A 23,296-nucleotide genomic window follows, 5' to 3' on the forward strand; every position below is an offset into this window, starting at 1 on the left:
TGCAAGAAGCATCGCCAAACGGGGCTAGGCAGGAAGAACCCTAACGATTCAATCTACAGAGAGCCGTCGCGGCTTCGTCTATGAGCAATATACAAACTCTAACAAAACTTAGAAAAACACCTTATCACTGTGAGGGTACCCGGCACGGATGCGAGGTTAATTAACCTGCCTCGTGTTAGCTAGGCTCGAAGCCGTTCCCCACACTCGAGCAAACGATCAACTAGCGACGCTGCATCACTGCTAACACCGTGTTACTCGAATTTGGAGCGAGCTTTTTCGTTGAAAGCGCATTAAACTCCATTAGTTGGCCGTACGTTACATGCTGCCTCGTCATAACTGTCCTGTCCAAACGCGCTTGGAATACATCCATCCATCTTCAGATCTCCTCCTCTGTTGGATGGCGGGAATCGAGAGTTTTGCCAAAGGCAGAGCTTTTAACCCAGCCATGCAAGAATCCAGGTCCAGGGGTCCCACACGCAGGCGGCAGTAAAAGCGATCACCGATTCACCGTGATCTACATCTGCCGTCGAATCCCAGTGGCTCAGAGCGTGCGTGCCAGGCCAAGTAAGTACGTTGGTACACCGCACAGGTTCCCCCTGCCTCCCTCCCCGTCATGCATCGTCACGCCAAAAGCGCGGATAGAATTTACCTCTTGGGGTAAATACACGGTGTCACTGTCACGTATACGTATATGTATCCCAGTCACACTGACGTACGTACATACGCGGCAGGCAGGTCGTGCCCGCGGGGGGCCGGGCCGTCGTTCTCCCGTCATCCCTCGCCGTGTTTGGCAGCGAAGCGCAGCACGGCCGACCGGCCACGCCCCACCGGTGAGCTGTCGATCGACCCATTCTCTCCTATCCACAGAGGCCAGCAAGAACCTTAACGACATCACCCAATGGAGAGTACGCCACGTACGTTACGTGTCCAGCGCCCGGAGCCAGGCACGGTACACGGTCGGCGCGCCGTGCCGGTGGTTGCACGTACGCTCTGGCCCGGCGCCCGCGTCACGGGAATTTAACGCCGCCCCGGCGGCCGCGGCTGGCCGGCCGGCGCCGTGCCCGTGCTCCGGCTCGACGAAAACTCCTGTGCGGCGCTGTGCGGCCTGACACAGATCACATGCCGGCGGAACCGGCTCGCGCGCACCCACGCAAGCGCGCGCACCGGTGCGCGCGCCCGGGCACCCGCAATGATCAGCGCGCACATGGGCTTGTGATGGACGCGCGCGCGCGCAGGACCAGAGACACGGCTTGACCCACCCCAGCACCCCATGCCCCCCTCCCTCTCTTATTTCACGCACCCAGGCCAGCGCCCGCCTCCCTCTTAAAATCCCCGAGCCCCCCCTCGCTCCCTCTTCCCTCCATCCAACCCGAACCCGTCCTCTCCTCTCCTCTCCTCACCGGGTCACGAGAGCCGAGCCAGCCTCTGCATGTAGGAGCCGCAATCATCATCATAAGTAGTAACATTCCTCCTCCGAACTCACAACGCCCATCCCAAGAGCCTGCAACACTTCTATATCTGCACCTGCATCCATCCACACACCGCTGCCTCTTCTTCTTCTCTGGTCTCCGAACCTTCTCCTGCTTTTGCTATCTCCGACAGGGTGCCGCTGCCGCACGGTGAGCGTGCGTGAGGCCTGCTGTGGGCGGTGAATGTGCGGCGGCCGTCTCGTTTGGGCCGGCGTTTGATCGGTTTGGAAGCGTCGGGGGATGCCGGCGGCGAGGAGGGTGCTCAACGTCTTGGCCGACGACATGCCGGAGTTCGACCGCCGCCAGATGGGCTGCATGGCCGGCATATTCCAGATCTTCGACCGCCAGCGGATGCTCACCGCGCGTCGCGCCGGCGCCGGCGCTGGCGGGCGGCAGCCGCAGCAGAAGAGACTGCCCGCAGGTAACCGCCGCACCTAGCTCACCATCTCCACCATTGGCTCTCCTGCCATCTTGTGTCCATTCCATTCCATTCACACTGCCATCGAGCTCTGGCGTAATCTTCTTCTTGCTTACGGTTTCATCTTCTTCGGTTTAATTAGCGGATAGTCTCCGAGTTTTTAATGGCTCTCTGAATCGCGCGCTGCAACTCGTTCTGCCATCGTTGACCAGATGCCAGAAAGCTATCAAGTGGTTTTTCCCTTGTCAGAAAGATTGCTTGTTGCGTTCGCTGAACACAAGTCCTTTCAGACTGCAAATCCAGAGTTGGGTAACATGGACAGTTGGGGGGTTCAGAAAAAAACAACCCACCAAAATGGTTAGTAAATAAAACGGTACAATGGTAGAAACTTTCTTTGTTGCAAAAAGTACGGTAGATTAGATTCCCAAAGTTTAGGTTGGAAAACAAGTTTCTAAAATCCTGATTTTATTTCAAGCATTTTTTGCTGACAAGAGACAAAAGGCTAAAGCTCAAAAAGTTTGCTGCTAGAACTGCAAGGAGAACATCTAGAAATGCAGCAGTACATAAACAGCAAAGAAGAATCTGATGAGTCTGATCTCAAAAGCGTTTCATTAAAAATAAGAATGTTCAATGACAGCGCCTAACCACTTTTAGCACTATATGAACCGGGCATTGACATGGTGACAGGCAATTATGTGTGTTTTTGTATCCAGAAGTAGCATTACTATTTTCAGTGAAGAGGACAGCCGAACAGTTGATTACTGAATTTCTTTTCTAATGGAACTGAAGAGGACAGCTGAACTTTTGATTTAAGAAAACATTCTTGAGATGGTAGATTAATCAAGGAGATGACAGGTTAACAGTTGAATATTAATTTTTCTTTTCATGTTACAAGAATGGTGAATAGAAACAAAAAGGCATCACCTTTTATCCCATCAAATCCATCCTTTTGTTATTATTACCATGATGGGATCATAAACTGATCTGTTTTCTCTGTTTAAAATTTAGACTACTATTCTAATGTCCTTTCATTTTTGTCCAGGCCGTACTCCACCAGAAAGCAGCAGCAATGTTCCAGTGCAGAGCTCAAGCACCCCCAAAATCATTCTGGTGATTCCACCATCTGGACTAAATCAAATTAATTTTATTGGCCGGAAAACCAAGGAGAGGCTCTGACCTTTCGGTTTATTTTGCAGGAGAAAACACTCAGCAAAAGCATGACCGAGAACAGTAGCCTCTCAATAGAGTCATCAAGAGCTTCTTGTTCTTCCTCTTCATGCTCGTCCTTCTCGTCGATCGACGGCAGCAAATCAGCCCAGCAGGAGCTACCGTATATCAACGAAGAACTCTTTCCACAAGGGCCACCGAAGAGCTCACCAAGTCTGAAGGGCGCTGACATGGACACCAAGACCGCACAGCCGAACGTCGGTTTCAGAGACATCGTTAAGGACTCCATCAACCGGGACTCGGGAGGGTTAACTGTCATGACCACGGCGAATGGAGCAAGAAGGAATGCACAGTACAAGGACTCGCCAAGGCCATTGCTGCTCTCCAAATCGATGGACGGAACCTACGTCATCAGCATCGACAGGACCACCAAGGCCGTCCCCGCAAACGTCGTCGAGTCCAGCAGGCGTTTCCCGGAGCAGTCGCGCTTCTCATGCGACGACCGGCGGCTCCTGCGGCCGGCTGAAACCCAAGAAGCCAAGAAGCCTTCTTCCACAAGGGCCAAAGAGCTTCCTAGGCTGTCCTTGGACAGCAGGAAAGAGTCTCTGAGCCCAAGTTCACGTCTGAAGAGCTACAGTTACAGGAGAACCGATGACTCTCTCCTGGACGCCCTGAAGCCTCAAGACTCCCCGGGCCACAGGCGTTCCAACACTGTCATCGCCAAGCTCATGGGGCTGGAAGAGGCACCAGATGCTATGGGGATGCTGGTCGCTGATAGCTACGAGCCTGCAAGATCACCAAGAACAGCAGCACAAGCCACACGGAGCGAGCGTCCATCGCGTTCGCCCAGGAGAGATTGCCAGGATGCGTGTGGTTCGCTGCCGAAAAACGAGCCTTCAGCACTGAAAACAAGACCTCCTCCAAGAATTCTCACCGAACCTGCTCCCTGGAGGCAGCAGGAGAGAGGCGTCAGCGTCACCAACAGCAAGGCTTCACAATGCCGAGACGCTGAGGCGAGGCCAAGAACCGCATCTCTCTATGCCGATATAGAGAGAAGGCTTGGTGGGCTCGAGTTCTCAGAGTGCAACAAAGACTTCAGAGCTCTCAGAATTCTGGGTGCATTGCATGCAAAGGATGCTAAGCACCAGAACAACGATGGTGATGCCGCATCGGTGGCTTTTCAGAGCCAAGAAGAGGATTCAGCCACCACCAGTTCCAGAAGCTTCCAGTCTCCCATCGTAGTCATGAAGCCAGCAAGAACCACCGAGAAGCCTGGGGTCTCAGTTGCTCCCCTTGCAGGGCTGAGAGGCCTCAGGAAGCTGCAGCCCAGAGATTCATCCTTCACTGACAAGAGCGAAGCCAGCACAAACGAGAAGATCCATTCTCGCGTTGCAAGGGCTCAATCCAAGTCTGACGAACCTGCCAGCAGAGCGAGCTCGCCGAGGCCTACAGGGTCATCAAGCCCCAGGTTAGTGCAGAGGAAGGCAGAGTCGGAGAGGCGGTCTCGTCCCCCGGTCTCACCAAAGTCTCCAAGCAAGAAGTCAAATGAAGCAGCATCCCCAAGAGGAAGAACAAGATCAAAGCCTTCTCAAGTGAAGAGCAACCGTGACAATGAGGTATCGCAGAGTCCAGGAAGAAGGATCAGCTTGGCGAAGCAGATTGACGTCAGTATAATGGATTGTCAAAATCCTCTGGCTGCTAGATCATCGTTCATTGACCCAAACACACCGAGCCAAAAGGTAGATAAATAGATATATGAAAGAAACCAGCCAGCTATTTTTTTTTCATATGCTCATTGTTAACACTAACTAACGAAACTTCTCATTTTCTTCAGAGCCCTTCTTCAATCCTGGGTTCAGATCACAAGATCCATTCACTGGAGAACGCCCTGAGCCCCGTGTCGGTCCTCGACACATCCTTCTACCATAAAAGCATCTCAGATTCATTCAAAGGTGAGAAGTTGATCTAGCATTTTTCCTGCATATTCCTTTGCAATGAAATAACAGATAAACCACCAATTTGTTAATAATCGATAGCCACCAGCTGTAAGATCAATGGCATAATAGGTCCTACTATTTGGTCCCATTCAATTCAGAAGCACACAGTGCTATGCAAAGGACAAACATAGTTAGCTGTAAGCATACCAATGCCGCTAGTGACAGATAATCTGCATTTAAGGCTACCAGAGGCAGCTCGTGGTCCTGCGAGTGGGAGTGGGAGGAACCACATCATATTGATAGTTGCATCTGATGTGCTGGTGCTGAACAGTGCTATTTTCGCAAGCCCCACATGTTGCACTCGCTCATACAGCAGCATGATGCATGTCCTCTGGTGTCTATGCATTGCTGGTGTAGATGTGCCCACCAGTGTCCCCTTTACAGATGCACCTAGTGTGTGTGGTTCAGTGAATCATGTAGACAGAACAGTACAGTGAATTCATATCTCCAGTCTGATCCATGTACATGTCTGTTTCAGTTTAACTGTCTGTAGCGGATTCAGTATTTCTGTCTGGTACATTATTTTTCTGCGGTTGTGTCAAGCATTGGTTCCTTAATATGTGTACATCCTTTTTCTGATTCTTCAGATGGCGAGACGCATACTTCAGACGAATGCTGGAATTCAAACAGCCTGCCGGACACGCCGCAGTCGAAGACGAGCAGTGAAGTCAGCCAGATCAAACCAGAAAACCTGGAGGCGCTCATTCAGAAACTTGAACAATTGCAATCGATGAACGATGAAGCTGCAAACTCCAAAGATCACCAGTATATCTACGAGATACTCTTAGCATCTGGTCTTCTGCACAAGGAACTTAGCTTCGCAGCGATGCCTGCACAACTTTCGCCATCCAGTTGCCCGATCAATCCAGAGCTCTTCCTCATTCTAGAGCAAACAAAGCCGCACTTCATTTCAGCGACTCAAGCTGTTACCGGAGCCAAGAAGAGTTCTGACCCTAACATGGAGAAACTTCATCGCAGAATTGTGTTCGATCTGGTAAATGAAATTATAGCTCAGAAGATGAACATATATAGCTCTGCAAGTGGAACAGCGAAACTTCTGCGATCAAGGAAGTTAAGTGGGTGGCGTCTTTTCAAGGAATTGTGCACAGAGGTCGACAGGCTCTTGTCCGAGAGCTCGGCAGCGATATGCTCCGAAGAGGATGAGGATGAAAACATACCATTATCTGAGGATGCATTGTATGAGATGAAAGATTGGGGTAGCCCTGAAGGTGAGCTACAAGGCATGGTTTTGGACATTGAAAGATCCATCTTCCGGGACCTCATTGACGAGGTCATAGGTGGCGAGGCTACAGAGAGGATGCAAGCTGGACAATGGAAATTGCGTAGGCAGCTGTCTTTCAGTAGTATAAACTGAATACGACTGGCGATAGCTGTTGTTTCCATTAGGAAGCTTAGCCACTAGTATAAATGTAACCTTTGTGTTTTTCTGAAGACTGAATTATATAGAAGAAATATAATTATTCCTGGAACACTGGTCTCGCGGACATTTTTTTGAGGGAAGGAAAGAAGTTCTTTTTTTTTAGGGTCTCGCGGACATTGACACGAGACGAAGCAAGCAGTTGAATATCAGTTATGCACTTGTAGAAAGTCTTATTTTTAGTAGATGTTACATACTTACTTTGATCAGAATCAGATCATGTTCCATTTCTTGATTGCACAACTACTGTTTGTTCCATAATACGCGATCACATGAAGCAACAGTTTCTTACACAATCTTCATCTATTTTAGATAAGAAGGGACCATTCGGCTCCTGCATGCCAGGAAGATCGCACACTGTGTTATACTACTAGATAACAAGATGTTTCCTGCCAGATGGGTGTGATAACGCCCACTAGAAGTTTCAGGCCTGTAGTTAGCTCCCAAAACTGTTTGTACATCACAAAGGAAATTCTACGGCAGCCCTACCCCGACACTCGGGCGGTGTCCCTTGAACCGATCATCGCCTCACAGTAAATGAATTGATGCATTTTACATGGATATAAATGAACATCCATAGGTTGGAATTGAGGCCCCGTACAGGCGAAAATCGCACCCCCACCTCGGCGCAACGACACGTCGTCGAGCTCTCGACAAGAGAACTGTACCACAGTCAGTGCCCGATCATCCAGGACGCCGGACACATGATGCAGGATGTTAATTGATTTGTACTACCGGCTAGAGAGGAATGAACAGGAGAGGGCACCGGACACATGGCGCAGTTTCATCGGCAACAGCTAGGGGAATGCACGGGAGGGGACAGGCATTTCTTGGAGAGGACGAGACGAAGGCGTACTTGGGGAGGGCCGACCGCGGCGAGCGGAGCTCCGGGGCCGCGGTGATCATTCTGGGCAGGCAAGGGGAATTTGGCACTGTAAAGACTTCAACGCCACTGTTAGAGAGGTCAAGAGGCTGATCATGGCGACGCACGTGGAACCGCGTCATCGCGGCGGCCTACCGGGGCCTGGCCTGGTGGAGGAAGACGGACGCGGGCTTGGAACCGCACATGGAATGCCACCGCTCCCGCTCGTGATTCGCTCGCTCGGTCGTCTGGAACAGGAAACCGGCACTGGTGGTGGTCGATGGCAGTGGAGCACGCCGTCCTGCTGCCCTGGGCGATATGCACACCTCGCGTAGGCATTGCGTCGAGCAGGTGGTGGGCGTGGCGCCGGCGAGCCCCGTAGATCTCTGGAGCAGAACGCTGGTGTCCAAGGCGCGCGAGCTGTCCAACCTAAGAATCACAGACCCATTGGACACGGTGAGAGCATCTACTTGGAGCACACAAAATATCAGTCATCAGCTTGAAAACATAGACCAATATATATGCACTGCTCCTCCATCTTTCCTCCAGCCATACCCAAGTACCCACTTCCATAACGGTGTGCAGAAATTCTGAACTCAACAGGCAGCAGCATACAAACACTGAACAGGTAGCAGTTTACAACTCGCATGCAAAAAAGAACAAACAAGGCGTTGCATTAAGCACTAAACATCAGTGACAACACCACTCAAGGGAAAGGGGCTAAGAGGAGTCACGCAGCAGATGACAGGGGTCTCAGGAAGCAGAAAAATACAGTGTCAAAACTGAACTCTCCAGGCGAGTCGTCCTAGGCGTTCTGATAGTGGTGCAGCTTGTACAGCAACACTTTTCCGCCGGCGTGTCCGACAGAGAGGAACCCGCAGGCACCAGGGGTACTGGAGGCTGAACCGAGGCCCTGGCCAGTTCTGGAACACGGTGAGAGACGGGACGTGCACGAGCCTCATTCTGTTCCGCTCCTTCCCCGAGCTTATCGCCAGAACCTGGGCGTTGTGGTTGAACTTCATCTGACCGATCTCGGTCGTGAGGTTCTCGATCGCCTTCAGCGGCTTCCTCTTCCCGCCGAGGAACACGCCCCTGCTGTACACGTTCACGATGCTGCTGCTGGAGCCTGTGGCGAAATAAGAGCCGTCCTGTGAGGTGCAGGCCTGTCAGGGAACCCTTGTCGATAGCCTTGTGCATACACTTCCTCGTTCTAAGATCCCGGTGGTAAACATGGCCATCCCCACCACTGCTCAGTAACTGATTCCCACCGTCCGCAAAAGCCAATGAACGCACATTTCTGTTCATCTTCAAGGTCCCAATTAGCTGCTTTGCTTTGGAAGATATCAAGAGAATGTACCCCTCATTACCAACAGACGCAATGGTTTTTGAGTCAGGTGATATCGCAAAGCTTTCCAGGCTTTTCTCCTCGCGCCCGGTCAAGGGTCCAATCTTACTAACAGCAGCTTCACCAAATCAAATGAGTAGAAGAATTTCCTCCTGCCTGAAAGGATCACTTCAGAGCCATCAGGTAGAAAGGATGCCTTGTAAACCGGACAATCCTCGATAATTTTTTTTTTGCGGGGGATCCTGGATAAATATGCTCTGGATCTTGGGGTTTCTTTCCCCGTCAATCTGGAAAAATCTCAGATGTTTATCCAGGCCAGCAGCAAGCATCAGCTGTCCATTCCTATGAAACTGCACGGAATTGATAGGACCAGTAGATGGCTCCTGCGCATTAGCATCAACAAGCCTTGAAAAGTCCAACATGCCAGGTAAAAAACTTAGCGGTACCCTTGACAACAAGCTCATTGTTGTTCTGAAGAATATTGTCGACTCCGCCATCCTCATCGCATTCATCATCATAAACCCCAGGGAGAGGAGCCTTACGGCCCATATCTGCCCAGCCAGTGAAGGGGTTCAACTAGGCATGATGACCACGCAACCTAGCTTCATACTCTCTGCCCGAGATCACACGCTCATCAGCCTCCTTTCTCAACTTCCTCAATCTTGCAACCTTTAGGCCTTGTTCGGTTGCGTGTGAATCCGAGTGGATTGAAGGGGTTTGAGTGGGATTTAAACCTCTTATAAGTCAAAATACGAACCAATCCTTGCCAATCCCCTCCTATCCTCTTGGGGAGAGGATTAACCGAACAAGCCGTTAAGATGTCCACCTCAGTCCTCTCGTCCTCGTCATCTACCCACGCAGGCTTGCTCCCCTTATTGACCGTTTCATCTTCATCAACTTCACTGCCGAAGTCCTCCTCATAAACAGGCAAGTCATCCTCACCATTACCGGCAGACCGATCCATGAAGAACAAAGGACCATCCCTGTCATGATCCGACACTGCAGCCCCAAGGTCAGTGCCGAACTTCAGTGGCACATAGATCGGCCCAAACAGTGAACTCTCCAGCTGCCTCATCCCCTCCGCCTCTTGGTTCTGCTTCGCTTCCAATGCCCTGGCCTTCTTTTTCTTCAAACCCTTATTGTGATTCTCCTTGGCCCTCTTTTGCTTCCTATCCTTACTGTGGCTCTCTGTCTTGGGTTCCTTACCAGCCTCTCAAAGCAACGGGGGAACCAATGCCCTCGTCACCATCATCATCGACCCCACTTCTCTCAATTGGGCGCTTCCGGGGCGCATTCTGGGATAGCAAGCTCATCCTGACCCAAGGAACAGCCTGCTAAATAACATCAATAAATGAGACCATGCTAATCCACAAATGTTCAAAGCTTGTGCCGATTGCAAGCCAGGGTACTGAGGCCTATGACCCCAGCCAAAATGGTGGCCACCGGCACACAATTTCGTTGGCTCATTAGTTTGGGCTTCATTCATATCCTATCACTGTATGACTAATTTTTTGAACGAATCGCTGTATGACAAATAAAAGCTCATACCTCGAACACCAATGTCCAATACTGCGGACGGGGTGGCGACAGCAGGGACGCGATGCCGCGACGAGATAGAACGGGGGCGGGCGGCGATGGAAGCAACGCGCGTGAGAGGTGCGAGGCGTCGGCGTCGGCGTCGGCGGCGGCGGATTGGAGGAGCTTGGGTGCAGCCGTGCAGGCCAGAGCACGAGCTAGGCTACCCAGGAGAGAAGAAGAGGACGTACGGGCTTGGTGGTGGAAAGCGACTGCGGAGCACACGGAGGGTCAGGTGGATGGCCGCCGCGCCGCCGTCAAGAGTGAGGGAGGGGAGCGCCGCCGCCGCGCCGCCAGGATAGGAGGGTTCGAGAAGAAAAAGAAAAAACAAAGACGAGCAACATCGGGGTCGTATAATAACAACGAAAAGTCGGACTCGTGGGTCGGACCGACGGAGCCCAGCCGTGCTGCGATCGGGTCCGGTCCGGTCCGACCGCAAGCTGCCGAGTGAGGGCCCAGAAGCCAGTGAGACGCAGTGGGAACATTCGCGACCCGTCCCCCACCCAAAACCCTTCCCGTTATAAACCCCCTCCGACTCCTGCTCTGTCCTTTCCTCTCTCTCTCTCTCTCCCTCTCGCTCCGCCTCCTCGATCGAGTCCAGTCCAACTGCCCCGCCCGCCACCCGCGTCGCCCAGCCGCTCCGCTAGGGTTTGCCCGCCCTCCCGTGGCCGTCGGCGGCCGTCGGCCCGTGCTCCGTCCGGAAGGTAGTGCTCCTCTCCCCTCTCCCCGCGCGCGCGTCTCGATCTCTCCCGTTTTACGCTCTCCGTTCCGTTCCGTTCGACCGGCTCTCGGTTCGGCCGGTGCGCGCGCTCGCCCTCCTCGTCGTGGCGCGGCTCGAGGGGCCCCGTGGGTCTCGTTGGTCTGCGCGGGGGTAGGGTTTGGTGCGGTGTAATGCTGCCGGTCTGGGCGGATTCCGGGTTTAAACCGCGTCGCCTGGGGATTAGCACCGGGCTGGTCTGGGTTGTTTGTTGGACATAAATTGGTCCTGGAGCGGCTACGGACAAGCTTTCTTGTGGTCTGTGTGCTTGGGTGAAGGAAAGGGACTCCCTTTGACGACAAAATTGACGTATTGTGTGGGTTGCTGGCTGGCTGGGGTTTACGTAACGATGTTTTGTGTGAAAATGTCATCTTTTTTTGTCTGTACTCTCAATCGCTATTAAACTGATGTTGGCCGTTGACTCGTTTGGAATATCAGGACGGCCTGGCGCTGCAAATCTAATGCATTTTTTTTTTTGCTGTGGTCATTAGATAGGTAGCTTATGTGTCTTGTGTGGTTTCAGAATTTTGGTTGGAGTGCTCCATCATGGCACCGGGCTGCAGACATTTAGTATTTGCTTTTGCCTCGTGGAACATTCTTTGTTTGCATTGCAATAGGCTTACGTGCATCAGGTCTAGTGGATGGTTCCATGTATAGTTTGTTCATTTTGTTATCTATAAGTTTACTGTTTCAGTTCTGAAAGTTCAATCATTTTCCTGTTGTGAGTTGTTTTTTTCCCTATATGGATGTTACTCTGAACGGTAGTCGATTTACCTTTGCAGAAAGAGGTTGTAGCTAGCTTTTCTGATGATTTGTTTTATTTCCAATGTTGATAAGCTCAGGTCGAGTCTGCTGAATAAATGGTTACTTTTTTGTGTGATGATTGGGAGAAATTGGGAAAACAATTATGAGCTCAAGTTCCAAACGCTGTATCCATTTTTTCTCAATCTGATAGTTATTGTCATTGGGCTATATCTAGGATCTGATAGTTATTGGCATTGTTCCAAGTTCTTATTTTACGCTTTCCCTGCAATCAACTTGGCTTGCTTGGTGCACGCTTGTCCTTGTCGTGGGGTCGTGGCGTGGCTTTTGTGGGTTTCGTCGGTCGATGCGGGGGTCGGGTTTGGTGGGTTTAAAACTGTGTTTCTGTGAATTAACAAAGGATTATTCTGGGTGGGTTGTTTAATAAATTGGTCTCGTAGCAGTTATGGACAGGCTTTCATGTTGTTTACTTGCTTGGGTGAAGGAAAGGGCCTCCTTTTGACGAAAAAATTGATGTATTGTATGGGTTGCCGGCTGGGGTTTGCGTAATGGTGTTTGTTGTGAAATTGTCACCTTCATTTATCTAGACAGACTAGATTCTCAGTCACTATTAAACTAATGTTGTCTGTTGACTGGTTTGGAGTATCAACAGCCTAGCACTGATAATGAAATGCAATTTTTGCTGTGGTCATTAGATAGGTAACTTATGAGTCGTGTAAGTTTTCAGATTTTGGTGGGGGTGTTTCATGTCACTGTGCTGCAGACATTTGGTATTGCTTTTGCCTCGTGGAACATGATTTTTGCAATGCAATAGGCTTATGTGCAGCTGGTATAGTGGGTGTTTTGATGTATAGTTTGTTCATTTTGTTAGCTAGTTTACCATTTCAATTCTGAAATTTCAATCATTTTCTTATTGTGAGTTGGTTTTTCTATATGGACGTCAATTTTCCTTTGCAGAAAGCAATTAAATCTAGCTTTTGTGATGGTTTTCCAATGTTGATAAGCTTAGGTCGAGTCTGCTGAATAATTTTTTATTGTTTTATGTGATGATTGGGAGAAATTTGGGGGACAATTATGAGTTCAAATGCCAATTGTTGTATCTGAAATTTCTCAATCTGATAGTTATTGTCATTGTGCTATATTTGTACCAATTGTCTGTGGCTACAGTGATATATGTGATACATGCTATGTAAGTTGTGCCATTAATTCGTGAAATATGAGTCAGCATCCATTCATGATGGACAAAGACCACTGTGATACTGAGTTGTTGATAGTTATTTGCCAATGGTTTGGGTGTTTGGAAACTGTAGGACCTTATAGATGGTTGCTCAGCCAATCACTGTATTTTCCTTTGAGGCAACAGTTTGTTTTCCTGCAACAATGTTTACAGTTTACTGTGAACCTTTCTGATAGTTTTTGAATAGCTACAAACTTTTTATGCTGCTCGATCGTCACACAATATTCATTCGTCTCAAAACATTAGATACTAAGCAGTGTCATCTATTGTGCAGCAATGTCTACACCAACTGGGAATTTCGTACGTCCTTTTCATCCGGATGTGGTACTGTTTTTCTCCATCCTATTTATTATTAATCTAGAATAATAGCAGTATTGCTAAACATGATTGGTCTTGCTGACAGATTGGGAATGCGTTTGCTCAACAATACTACAGAGTTTTGGGTTCGTCACCAGAGCATGTCCATAAGTTCTATCATGATGAAAGTATCCTTGGTCGACCAGATTCTGATGGTCCATTGACATCTATAACCACTACATATGTAAGTTCTCTGATCTTACTATTATGTATAAGGTGTATAGATTAAAGTGATTAGGTGGAAACTAGAATTCAGGGCACACGTTCACTTATTTTATACCAGAGCTTGTTTTCGTCGATACTATTGATGGACTTCATTTCTACGATTTGCCACTTAGAATTAGAATAGCTTGAGGACAAATAACAGCTAGTTTGTTTAAGGGTAGATTTTGCTAGCATGTTGTGATCATCAGGCTGCTTTGGCGTGGTAATTCACAACGGGATACTACTTCCATGTTCTCATGTGGTATCCTACGCAGAGTACTTTTTTTACTGTAAATTGGGCAGGTAGTAGTAGCGGTAGTGGTGGTATTGTGCAATTAATCAAATCATGTAGGTAATGTTTCTCCACTACTATTATTAAGGATAATCCATGTAATATCATTTGCCTGCAGTAAGTATAGTTTTTCCAGCATCTCTTATTTAATTTGTCTAATATGTACTGTACTGTATAATCAGCTACATGGTCATATCACTTTATACATGTTACTTGTTTATCCATGTCTAGTCACCTGATTTGTTATAACTGACTTGTTTGATGTGCTTGACCAGGCTATCAATCAACACTTCTTATCTACAGATATGAAGGGCTGTTTGATACAGTTAGATAATGTAGATACTCAGCCATCCCACGGTGGTGGTGTGCTCATTTTGGTTACTGGATCTCTTACCATGCTTGATACTGTGAAGCATAGATTTGTTCAGTCATTCTTCCTTGCTCCACAAGAAAATGGAGGCTATTTTGTTTTGAATGATGTGCTTCGAGCTGTGCCGGAGATGCCATTGGCTGAGACAAATGAAGCTTTAGTTGACCATGTTAATGGAAACACTCAGATTGCTCCATTTCCAGCTGAACCAGGTAATGGAATTTCATCTTTGAACTGATGGTTTCATAGCTTGCTGACATTTCAATATTTGACCAGAAACATCTGTCAACGAGAGCATGGACCCAGAGCTTCCATCTGCAGGGAATATTTCCACCAATGGTGAAGTCATAAATCCATCTGCAGAGACGATTCCTGTGGATGCTGAAGTCATAACTCCATCGGCAGAGAATATTTCCATCAGTGATGAAGTCATGGATCCATCTGTAGAGAGTATTTCTAGCAAGGAGAAAGTCATAAATTCATTTGGAAATGAAAATTCTCAAATTAAGAATGATGCTATTAAGATACCTGAGGTAGCACCTACTCCTGCTTCAGCTCAGAAGGATGTTATTAAGAAGACTTATGCATCGATTGTAAGTTTCCTCTTGTTTTCCTGCAGTTTCCCCCACTAATTGTACTGCCAGAATTGAGTGAGTTCTGGATGTGGAATAATAATTAACTCGATCTGTTATGCTCGCTTACTGGCTTCTGTGACTTGCATGATAGGTTAAGGCCACAAATGAGAGCATACCGCCAGCACCCATTACCAAACCCAAACCCAAACCCAAACCTAGACCAAATCCAACAGTAAAGAGAGCTGAAAATGGGGAGAAATCTTCGTCTGTTCCTGCAAAAACTACGCATGCAGCTGATACTGCGCCTCCAAATGACCAAAATATTTCTGATGGTTTGTGCTTTCTCCATCTGTTTTATAGAAAATTGAAGCACATATCTTTGTTGTACTGAACTATAACACTACCTTGTTTGCAGACCAAGGGTATTCAATCTTTGTGAAGAACTTGCCTATGAATGCAACTATCGAAATGGTTGAGGCTGAGTTCAGTAAGTTTGGTTCAATCAAGCCTCGTGGTATACAAGTTGTACACCGTCAGGTTAGTTAACATTGTATGAATGTAGGCTTGGTTTCTATGAAACATATGCTTGCTAACATTAGTTTTGCATTGCAGGCTGATGGGTTCTGCTTTGGCTTTGTTGAATTTGAGTCTGAAAAATCAATGAATGCAGCAATCGAGGTTTGTTCTCCCAGTGTATTTTCTCAGTTCGCGCTATTACTTTACAAGTTAAATTTAGCTACGCTGCTGCATTCTGTTTCAGTTTGTGCAACTTTAAGTTAGCTGGAGCACATTTAGCTACATTGTCTAAAATAGTGGAGGGCTAATTGTAACTTGGCCTACTTGTCCATCGTCATTTCAGCATTTTAAGTATCTGCAAGATGTTGCAAGAGCTCTATAACTAATACTCGTTTTGACTTTTAGGTATTTAAAGTTCGTTTTGGCTCGTATGTGTCTTATGTCGAGGAGAAGCGAACTCCAAAACGAGGTGAGCTGCATCATGATATCGGCACGTCATATATGCAACTAAAATAGAATGATTTCTTCCATAGTTTTAGTCCGCCTTTCACAGGTGGACATGTCATATGCAACCGTTGGTGTGTCCTTGCTTTCCATCTGAAAAGAAGTCCTTACTCTCAAAAAATTAAAATGAACAACTTTGTACTAAATCAGCGACACTTAATTTCGAACGGAGGTAGTATAAGATAGCATCTGGATGGTTAGAAACCAATTAAATTGCAATTTGTTTTCCTTCCCATCTCCGATTAAGTTATGCTGCTGATAACTGATCCATGTGCACAGTAAATGCTGCCTCCTTTGCATATTTGTTTTAGTTTAATTCCATCGTTGCGAGTCATATTTTTGCTGGTTTCTAGGCCTTGCATGCTTGGATTATAACTTTCAGTTGTTAATTCCCCCCAAAAAAACTTTCAGTTGTTAATGGAGTCACCCATAGTGAGTACAATGGCAATGCTCGGGGCAGTCGGGTCCTGCCAGACAGAGGTGGTTACCATGGCGACAACTTCAGGGGACAGGGAGCAGGCTTTGTGAACAATGGCAACTACCGTGATGGCGACAACTTCAGGGGTCAGGGGCCGAGCTTTGGGAACAACAATAACTACCGTGATGGTGAAAACTTCAGAGGACGGGGAGCGGGCTTTGTGAACAATGGTAACAACTACCGTGATGGCAATAACATGAGGAAGGATAACAGAAATCAGAACGAGTACTCAGGCCATGGTCGAGGAGCGCAGGGGAATGACTACCGCCAGAATGACTCCCGTCAGAACAGGAATGACTACCGTCAGGACGGGAACGGCTACCGCCAGAATGGAGACGACTACCGCCAGAACAGGGACGGCTACCGTCAGAACGGAGATGGCTTCCGCCAGAACAGGGACGGCTACCGCCAGATCGGAGATGGCTTCCGCCAGAACAGGGACGGCTACCGCCAGAACGGAGATGACTACCGCCAGAATGGGAACGGACACCATCAGCCACGCCCCGTCCACAACGGGAACGGGAATGCGAATGGGAGGCCTGGCCGCTTCAATGGTCCCAAGCAAATAGCAGTTACCGCATAGTGTGTGCAATCCAGCAAAGTAGGAAACTAGAGTGTTCGCCTATTGATACTGTTTCGCACCCCCTACTCCTTTAGGAATCTCTGAAATCATCCGCATTCTATCGCATGTTCAACCTGATGATACCAAGTTTCGGCTGGTGCCTCTTTTGTGGCTGGTTGCTGCCCGCATTTTTGAATGCTCTGACCTGTAAACATCATGCGGAGATTTTATGTAGATGTGGTTCGGTATTTGTGCGAATCCTAAATCATTGACGCTGTTTGGTGTTAGTTCCTGGGGGCTTTAGCACAATTCTTTTATGGCAGGCTGGAACTCGCTTGAGGATGTGTGTTATGTTGAGTTGTTCCTCTCTTTCAGTTTGTTATCTTTGGTTGGCGTTTCTGAGCTCATGCCTCTTGTGCTAATTTCTTGATGCTTGACGGTGCTTATATAGACGAGTTTTAACATGACCGTCATGTGTGGCTGGGTATTACGAGGTTCACCGATATGGCTACGTTCCCGGGGACCTGACTACGGGCGCTCCTTCCCATGACGCCGCTACAATACTGCACACCGGTCGCCCGGGCGCCGACACACGCCGCCAGCACCCCCGCGTGCCTGTGCTATTATGTTGGCATAGGTTACATTAGGAAAAGTAGCAGGTACTCCCATCCTTGGGGTACTCCCGGTACGCCAAATTCAAAAAAATCATTCTTAAATGTATCAAAAAAATTCAGAAAAAATATGAATGTTCACAAGGTATTCGACTACAACTCCTAAAAATATCATATCCAAACTCGAAATGCACATTGAGAAACAAAAAAGGTAAAATCCAGATGTGAATAGTGTCAATGTTGCTTTTGTCTTTTTTCTTACACTATTCATGCTAGATTTCACATTTTTATTTCTCAACGTGCGTTTCAAGTTTGGACCTGAAATTTTTAGGGATTATAGTACATTCCTTGTGAACATTCACATTTTTACCGTAATTTTTTGTTACAATTAAGAATGACTTTTTTCAATTTGGAGCACCAGGAGTACCTCAAGACGGGAGTACCTGATACTTTCCCAAGTTACATCATGTGTCTACCCCTTAATTATATAAGAAGCCTAGAATACAAGTGTCTTATTAGGACACAGCTTCATATTCTATCTACACATCATACGACTCAGAATCCCACTGTAACCTACCTTGTACAATAATATTCGACACAATTCTAACAAACTCCACCTCGGCGAATATTCTTCACCACCTTGGATTCATCCATGCGTCGAATCTTCATGTACTTTGGACTTGAGATTATACCATGAGTACCACCGCTACTCTAAGACTCCATGTGATTCCACCTGCAACTGTAGTCCCTTCTTGTCTTCTTCGCAGTCAATGCTTGAGCAAAATTAAGTTCCTCTTTACTCTACTTTGTGCTTCCAACTTTCAGAGTATCCATTCAACTCTATCACATATCGATCTGCGTGAAAGTGAACAATTCACATATTGGACGCCACACATAAGAGCTACCTGAACTCAACATCACCGTTCTTTCTTGACCATCTGTCTCACTCACAAGAAAAGACCATCTGTCTGGAATTTGAAGGAAATTCACCGTTGCACTCTGTCACGCTGAGTCAAATTCCCAGTTGTCTCACCCTTTTTTCTGGATAGTCTCTGGCATGTCCCACAGCTATAGCACTCCGTCTCCTTCTGTACTTGTCATCTGCACTTTGCCATGTGCACCGAACACCACAAAATATACGGCCATGTACTCTCTCAGCTTTTGACAATTTTAGACTTTCCGCGGATTTCAAAAACATTGGGTACAGAAGGAGGCGGAGTGCAGGCAGCCTCGCCTTTGTAACAGCGGGTCCACAAATCTCCCAATGTTTTTGAAAGAACCATGTGGGGTACTCGTGAAGGAAATATGCCCTAGAGGCAATAATAAAGTTGTTATTTTATATTTCCTTATTCATGGTAAATTTTTATTATTCATGCTAGAATTGTATTGATCGGAAACCCAAATACATGTGTGAATACATAGACAAACATCGTGTCCCTAGTGAGCCTCTACTTGACTAGCTCGTTGATCAAAGATGGTTAAGGTTTCCTAACCATGGACATGAGTTGTCATTTGATAACGAGATCACATCATTAGGAGAATGATGTGATGGACAAGACCCATCCGTTAGCTTAGCATATTGATCGTTCAGTTTTATTGTTATTGCTTTCCTCATGTCAAATACATATTCCTTTGACTATGAGATTATGCAACTCCCGGATACCAGAGGGATACCTTGTGTGCTATCAAACGTCACAACATAACTGGGTGATTATAAAGATGCTCTACAGGTATCTTCGAAGGTGTTTGTTGAGTTGGCATAAATCGAGATTAGGATTTGTCACTCCGAGTATCGGAGAGGTATCTCTAGGCCCTCTCGGTAATACACATCATAAGAAGCCTTGCAAGCAAAGTGACTGATGAGTTAGTTGCGGGATGATGTATTACGGAACAAGTAAAAAGACTTTCCGGTAACGATATTGAACCAGGTATGAAGATATCGATGATCGAATCTCGGGCAAGTAACATACCGATGACAAAGGGAATAACGTATGTTGTCATTACGGTTCGACCGATAAAGATCTTCGTAGAATATGTGGGAACCAATATGAGCATCCAGGTTCTGCTATTGGTTATTGACTGGAGAGGTTTCTCGGTCATGTCTACATAGTTCTCGAACCCGTAGGGTCCGCACGCTTAACGTTCAACGGCGATTTAGTATTATATGAGTTATGTGATTTGATGACCGAATGTTGTTCGGAGTCCCGGATGAGATCACAGACATGACGAGGAGTCTCGAAATGGTCGAGAGGTAAAGATTGATATATAGGATGATAGTATTCGGACACCGAAAGTGTTTCCCGTAGTATCGGGTATTTATCGGAGTACCGGGGGGGAGGGTTACCGGAACCCCCCGGGGGGAATAATGGGCCTTATGGGCCATAAGAGAGCCCACAAGGGGTGGCACCCCCCCTTAGGCAGGAGGCCGAATAGGAGAAGGAAGAGGGGGTTCGCCCCCCCCCCTTTCCTTCCTTCCTTCCCTCTTCCCTTTTCCCCCTTCCGGTAAAAAGGAAAGGGGGGGCAAATTGGGATAGGACCCCAAGTAGGATTCCTCCTACTTGGGACGCCCCAAGGCTGCTCCCCTCCCCCTCCCACCTATATATACATGGGGAGGGGGCGCCTAGAACACACACCAACAATTGTTAGCCGTGTGCGGCGCCCCCCTCCACAGTTTACGCCTCCGGTCATATCTTCGTAGTGCTTAGGAGAAGCCCTGCGCGGATCACTTCACCATCACCGTCATCACGCCGTCATGATGACGGAACTCATCTTATTACTCGACACCTTTGCTGGATCAAGAGGACGAGGGACGTCATCGAGCTGAACGTGTGCAGAACTCGGAGGTGCCGTACGTTTGGTACTTGATCGGTCGGTGAGGGAGTCCTGGGTTATGGGGTCCTCGGGTGTCCGGGCTGTGTGATGTGGGCCGGATTGATGGGCCGTGAAGATACAAGGTAGAAGGCCTTCCTCCGTGTCCGAATAGGACTCTCCTATGTGTGGATGGCAAGATTGGTGTCCGGATATGTACTTTCCTTCTTCTGCAAGCCGACTCTGTACAACCCTAGGCCCCTCCGGTGTCTATATAAACCGGAGGGTTTAGTCCGTAGAGGCTATCAGAATTCATATAGGCTAGACATCTAGGGTTTAGCCATTACGATCTCGAGGTAGATCAACTCTTGTAACCCCTATACTCATCAAAGTCAATCAAGCAGGAAGTAGGGTTTTACCTCCATTAAGAGGGCCCGAACCTGGGTAAACATTGTGTCCCCTTTGTCTCATGTTACCTTTGATCCTCAGACGCACAGTTTGGGACCCCCTACCCGAGATCGGCCGGTTTTGACACCGACATTGGTGCTTTCATTGACAGTTCCACTGTGTCGTCAGCAGAAGGTTCGATGGCTCGTTCGATCATCAACAACGATGCCGTTTCCGGGGAAACTTTCCTCCCCGGTCAGCTTTTTGTGTTTGGTGGCTTCGCTCTGCGTGCCAATTCAATTGGTCACCTTGAACAGATCGACAGCTACGCCCCTAGTCATTAGATCAGATTCGGGAGCCTGAATTACGTCGCTGATATCCGAGGAGATTTGATCTTCGAAGGGTTCACGACCTCGACCGCTGTTCCTCATCTCCAAGAAGGAAACCCATCGGATCCATCATCAGGCACCACTCAAAGATCAACTATCACCCCTGCCTTGGCTGTAGATCCAGAGCGGACTACCTCATCCGAAGATGGGAGTTTAAAACCCACCGGACTCTCTCCTACCACGGAGCAAGACCAGAGGCAACTATGTCTTCGGCGAGCCTGGAATTAAGCACGACTCTCCCTGTCATCGGAGAGCCGAACTCGCCTCTGGATGCCAACTCCGAACTCTCAAGGTCTGCGTCTAGTGAGCATAGCATGGTAGAATCTGCCATGCCCAGCCCCGCAGGTTCTCGGTTCCCCGTCCGGCCTTCGCTCCTAAGCGAGGCCTTGGACTTAATGCGATCCCTCGCCATTACGGAAGTATCGCTTCCGAACCACGCCCAGCCCGAACTAGGGGCTGAGCGCAGGGAATTTTGTGTCCCACCCACCACCCACTTGGTAGCCACTATCGAATACTTAACCGACATGCTCGACTACGCCTCCGAAGACATCGACGGCATGGACGAGGATGCCGGAGACAAACCAGGCCAAGACCCGCCCTTTACCGGGCGTTGGACGGCCACCTCCACATATGATGTGTATATGGTGGATACACCTAAAAAGGATGACGACGACGGCAGGAAGGATCCAAGCGAGGATAAGCCCTTCAAGGAACCACCAAAACGTCGATGTCAGCGGCGCCGCTGAAAATCGCATCGCGAAAAGGAAAGCAATACTGGCACGGGAGACAATAACACTCCGGATGATGCCGAAGATCACGAAGACCCGGTCGAGCCAGCGTCCGAGCAGGATGAGTGGGAGGAGGGACAAGTTAACCCAGACGAGCCGGTCGGGAATGAGGATTCGGAGGATAGTAACTACCGATCTCCGAGGAGGATGTCAACCTCGGCAACGAAGATTTCATCGTGCCAGAGGAACCCCTCGAGCAAGAACGCTTCAAGCGACAGCTAATCGCAACTGCGAGGAGCCTAAAAAAGAAACAACAACAGCTTCAGGCCGAACAGGATACGCTCAATGACAGATGGACCCAGGTCCTAGCCGCCGAGGAATATGGCCTCGAGCGCCCAACAAAGAGTTATCCGAAGCGTCGGCTACTGCCAAAATTTGACGATGAGGCCCTTGAGCCAATACCGTCAAGATATGACCGTGCTGATGAACCAGACCGACCACCACATGGGCGAGACAAAGCGGCTGCTTATGCCGAACATCAACCCGCACCACCTCGCCGTAGAGGCAAAGAGGTGGCGGCTCCCGGATACACCTATGACTTACGCCAGGACCTGGACAATAGAGCCGGCCAGGCTAGATCAATCTATGGATCAAGGGGGCGTACCCCAACGCGAGATGAGGACCATCAAGCTTGGCGCGATATGCATAACCTCACCCGGGCTGAAAACCGAACACGGATGTCATCCGAACTCCGTCGTGGCGTTGCCTGATACAGAGGCGCCGCACACCCCTTATGCTTTACCGATGAGGTAATGCGGCACCAGTTTCCAGAAGGGTTTAAACCCATAAACATTGAATCATACGATGGAACGACAGATCCCGCGGTATGGATTGATGATTTTCTTCTCCATATTCACATGGCTCGCGGTGACGATCTCCACGCCATTAAATACCTCCCCCTAAAGCTGAAAGGACCAGCATGACACTGGTTAAACAGCCTCCCAGAGAACTCCATTGGCAGCTGGGAAGATTTGGAGGATGCCTTTTGAGACAACTTCCAAGGCACCTATGTCCGGCCTCCGGATGCCGATGACCTTAGTCATATAGTCCAGCAACCCGGAGAGTCAGCCCGCAAACTCTGGACTAGGTTCTTAATTAAAAAGAACCAAATCGTCGACTGTCCGGACGCCGAGGCCCTCGCGGCCTTTAAGCATAGCGTCTGCGACGAATGGCTCGCCCGACACCTCGGTCAGGAAAAGTCGAAGTCTATGGCAGCTCTTACCGCACTCATGACCCGCTTCTACGCGGGAGAGGACAACTGGTTGGCTCGTAGAAGCAACAGTACCAGCGACCCTGGCACCTCCGAAGCCAGGGATGGCAACGGCGGGCCACGACGCAACAAACATAAGCGTCGAAACAACAACGAAGAAACTGAAGACACAACGGTTAACGCCGGATTCAGTGGCTCTAAATCCTGTCAGCGGAAGA

The 23,296-nt window shown here is 48.6% G+C and overlaps 2 protein-coding genes and 1 pseudogene across 2 annotated transcripts; 2 read left to right on the forward strand and 1 right to left on the reverse strand.

Moving 5' to 3' along the window:
- Positions 1–1,334: 1,334 nt before the first annotated feature.
- Positions 1,335–6,541, forward strand: LOC109767735 (protein LONGIFOLIA 1). The gene is made up of 5 exons (XM_020326455.4): positions 1,335–1,890; positions 2,930–2,997; positions 3,084–4,793; positions 4,889–5,006; positions 5,639–6,541. Exons 1-5 carry the CDS (start codon positions 1,710–1,712, stop codon positions 6,424–6,426), a joined length of 2,865 nt encoding a protein of 954 aa, XP_020182044.1. The 5' UTR covers positions 1,335–1,709; the 3' UTR covers positions 6,427–6,541.
- A 1,362-nt stretch (positions 6,542–7,903) lies between these two features.
- On the reverse strand, positions 7,904–10,024 carry LOC109767726 (U3 small nucleolar RNA-associated protein 18 homolog; annotated as a pseudogene).
- Positions 10,025–10,834: 810 nt separating this feature from the next.
- On the forward strand, positions 10,835–17,224 carry LOC109767714 (nuclear transport factor 2). The gene is made up of 10 exons (XM_020326436.4): positions 10,835–10,975; positions 13,302–13,351; positions 13,431–13,568; positions 14,156–14,462; positions 14,527–14,843; positions 14,977–15,157; positions 15,241–15,362; positions 15,438–15,503; positions 15,747–15,810; positions 16,257–17,224. Exons 2-10 carry the CDS (start codon positions 13,304–13,306, stop codon positions 16,904–16,906), a joined length of 1,893 nt encoding a protein of 630 aa, XP_020182025.1. The 5' UTR covers positions 10,835–10,975; positions 13,302–13,303; the 3' UTR covers positions 16,907–17,224.
- Positions 17,225–23,296: the final 6,072 nt, after the last annotated feature.

The sequence above is a fragment of the Aegilops tauschii genome, chromosome 2 (assembly GCF_002575655.3).
Source record: "Aegilops tauschii subsp. strangulata cultivar AL8/78 chromosome 2, Aet v6.0, whole genome shotgun sequence".
Lineage (NCBI taxonomy): Eukaryota > Viridiplantae > Streptophyta > Magnoliopsida > Poales > Poaceae > Aegilops > Aegilops tauschii.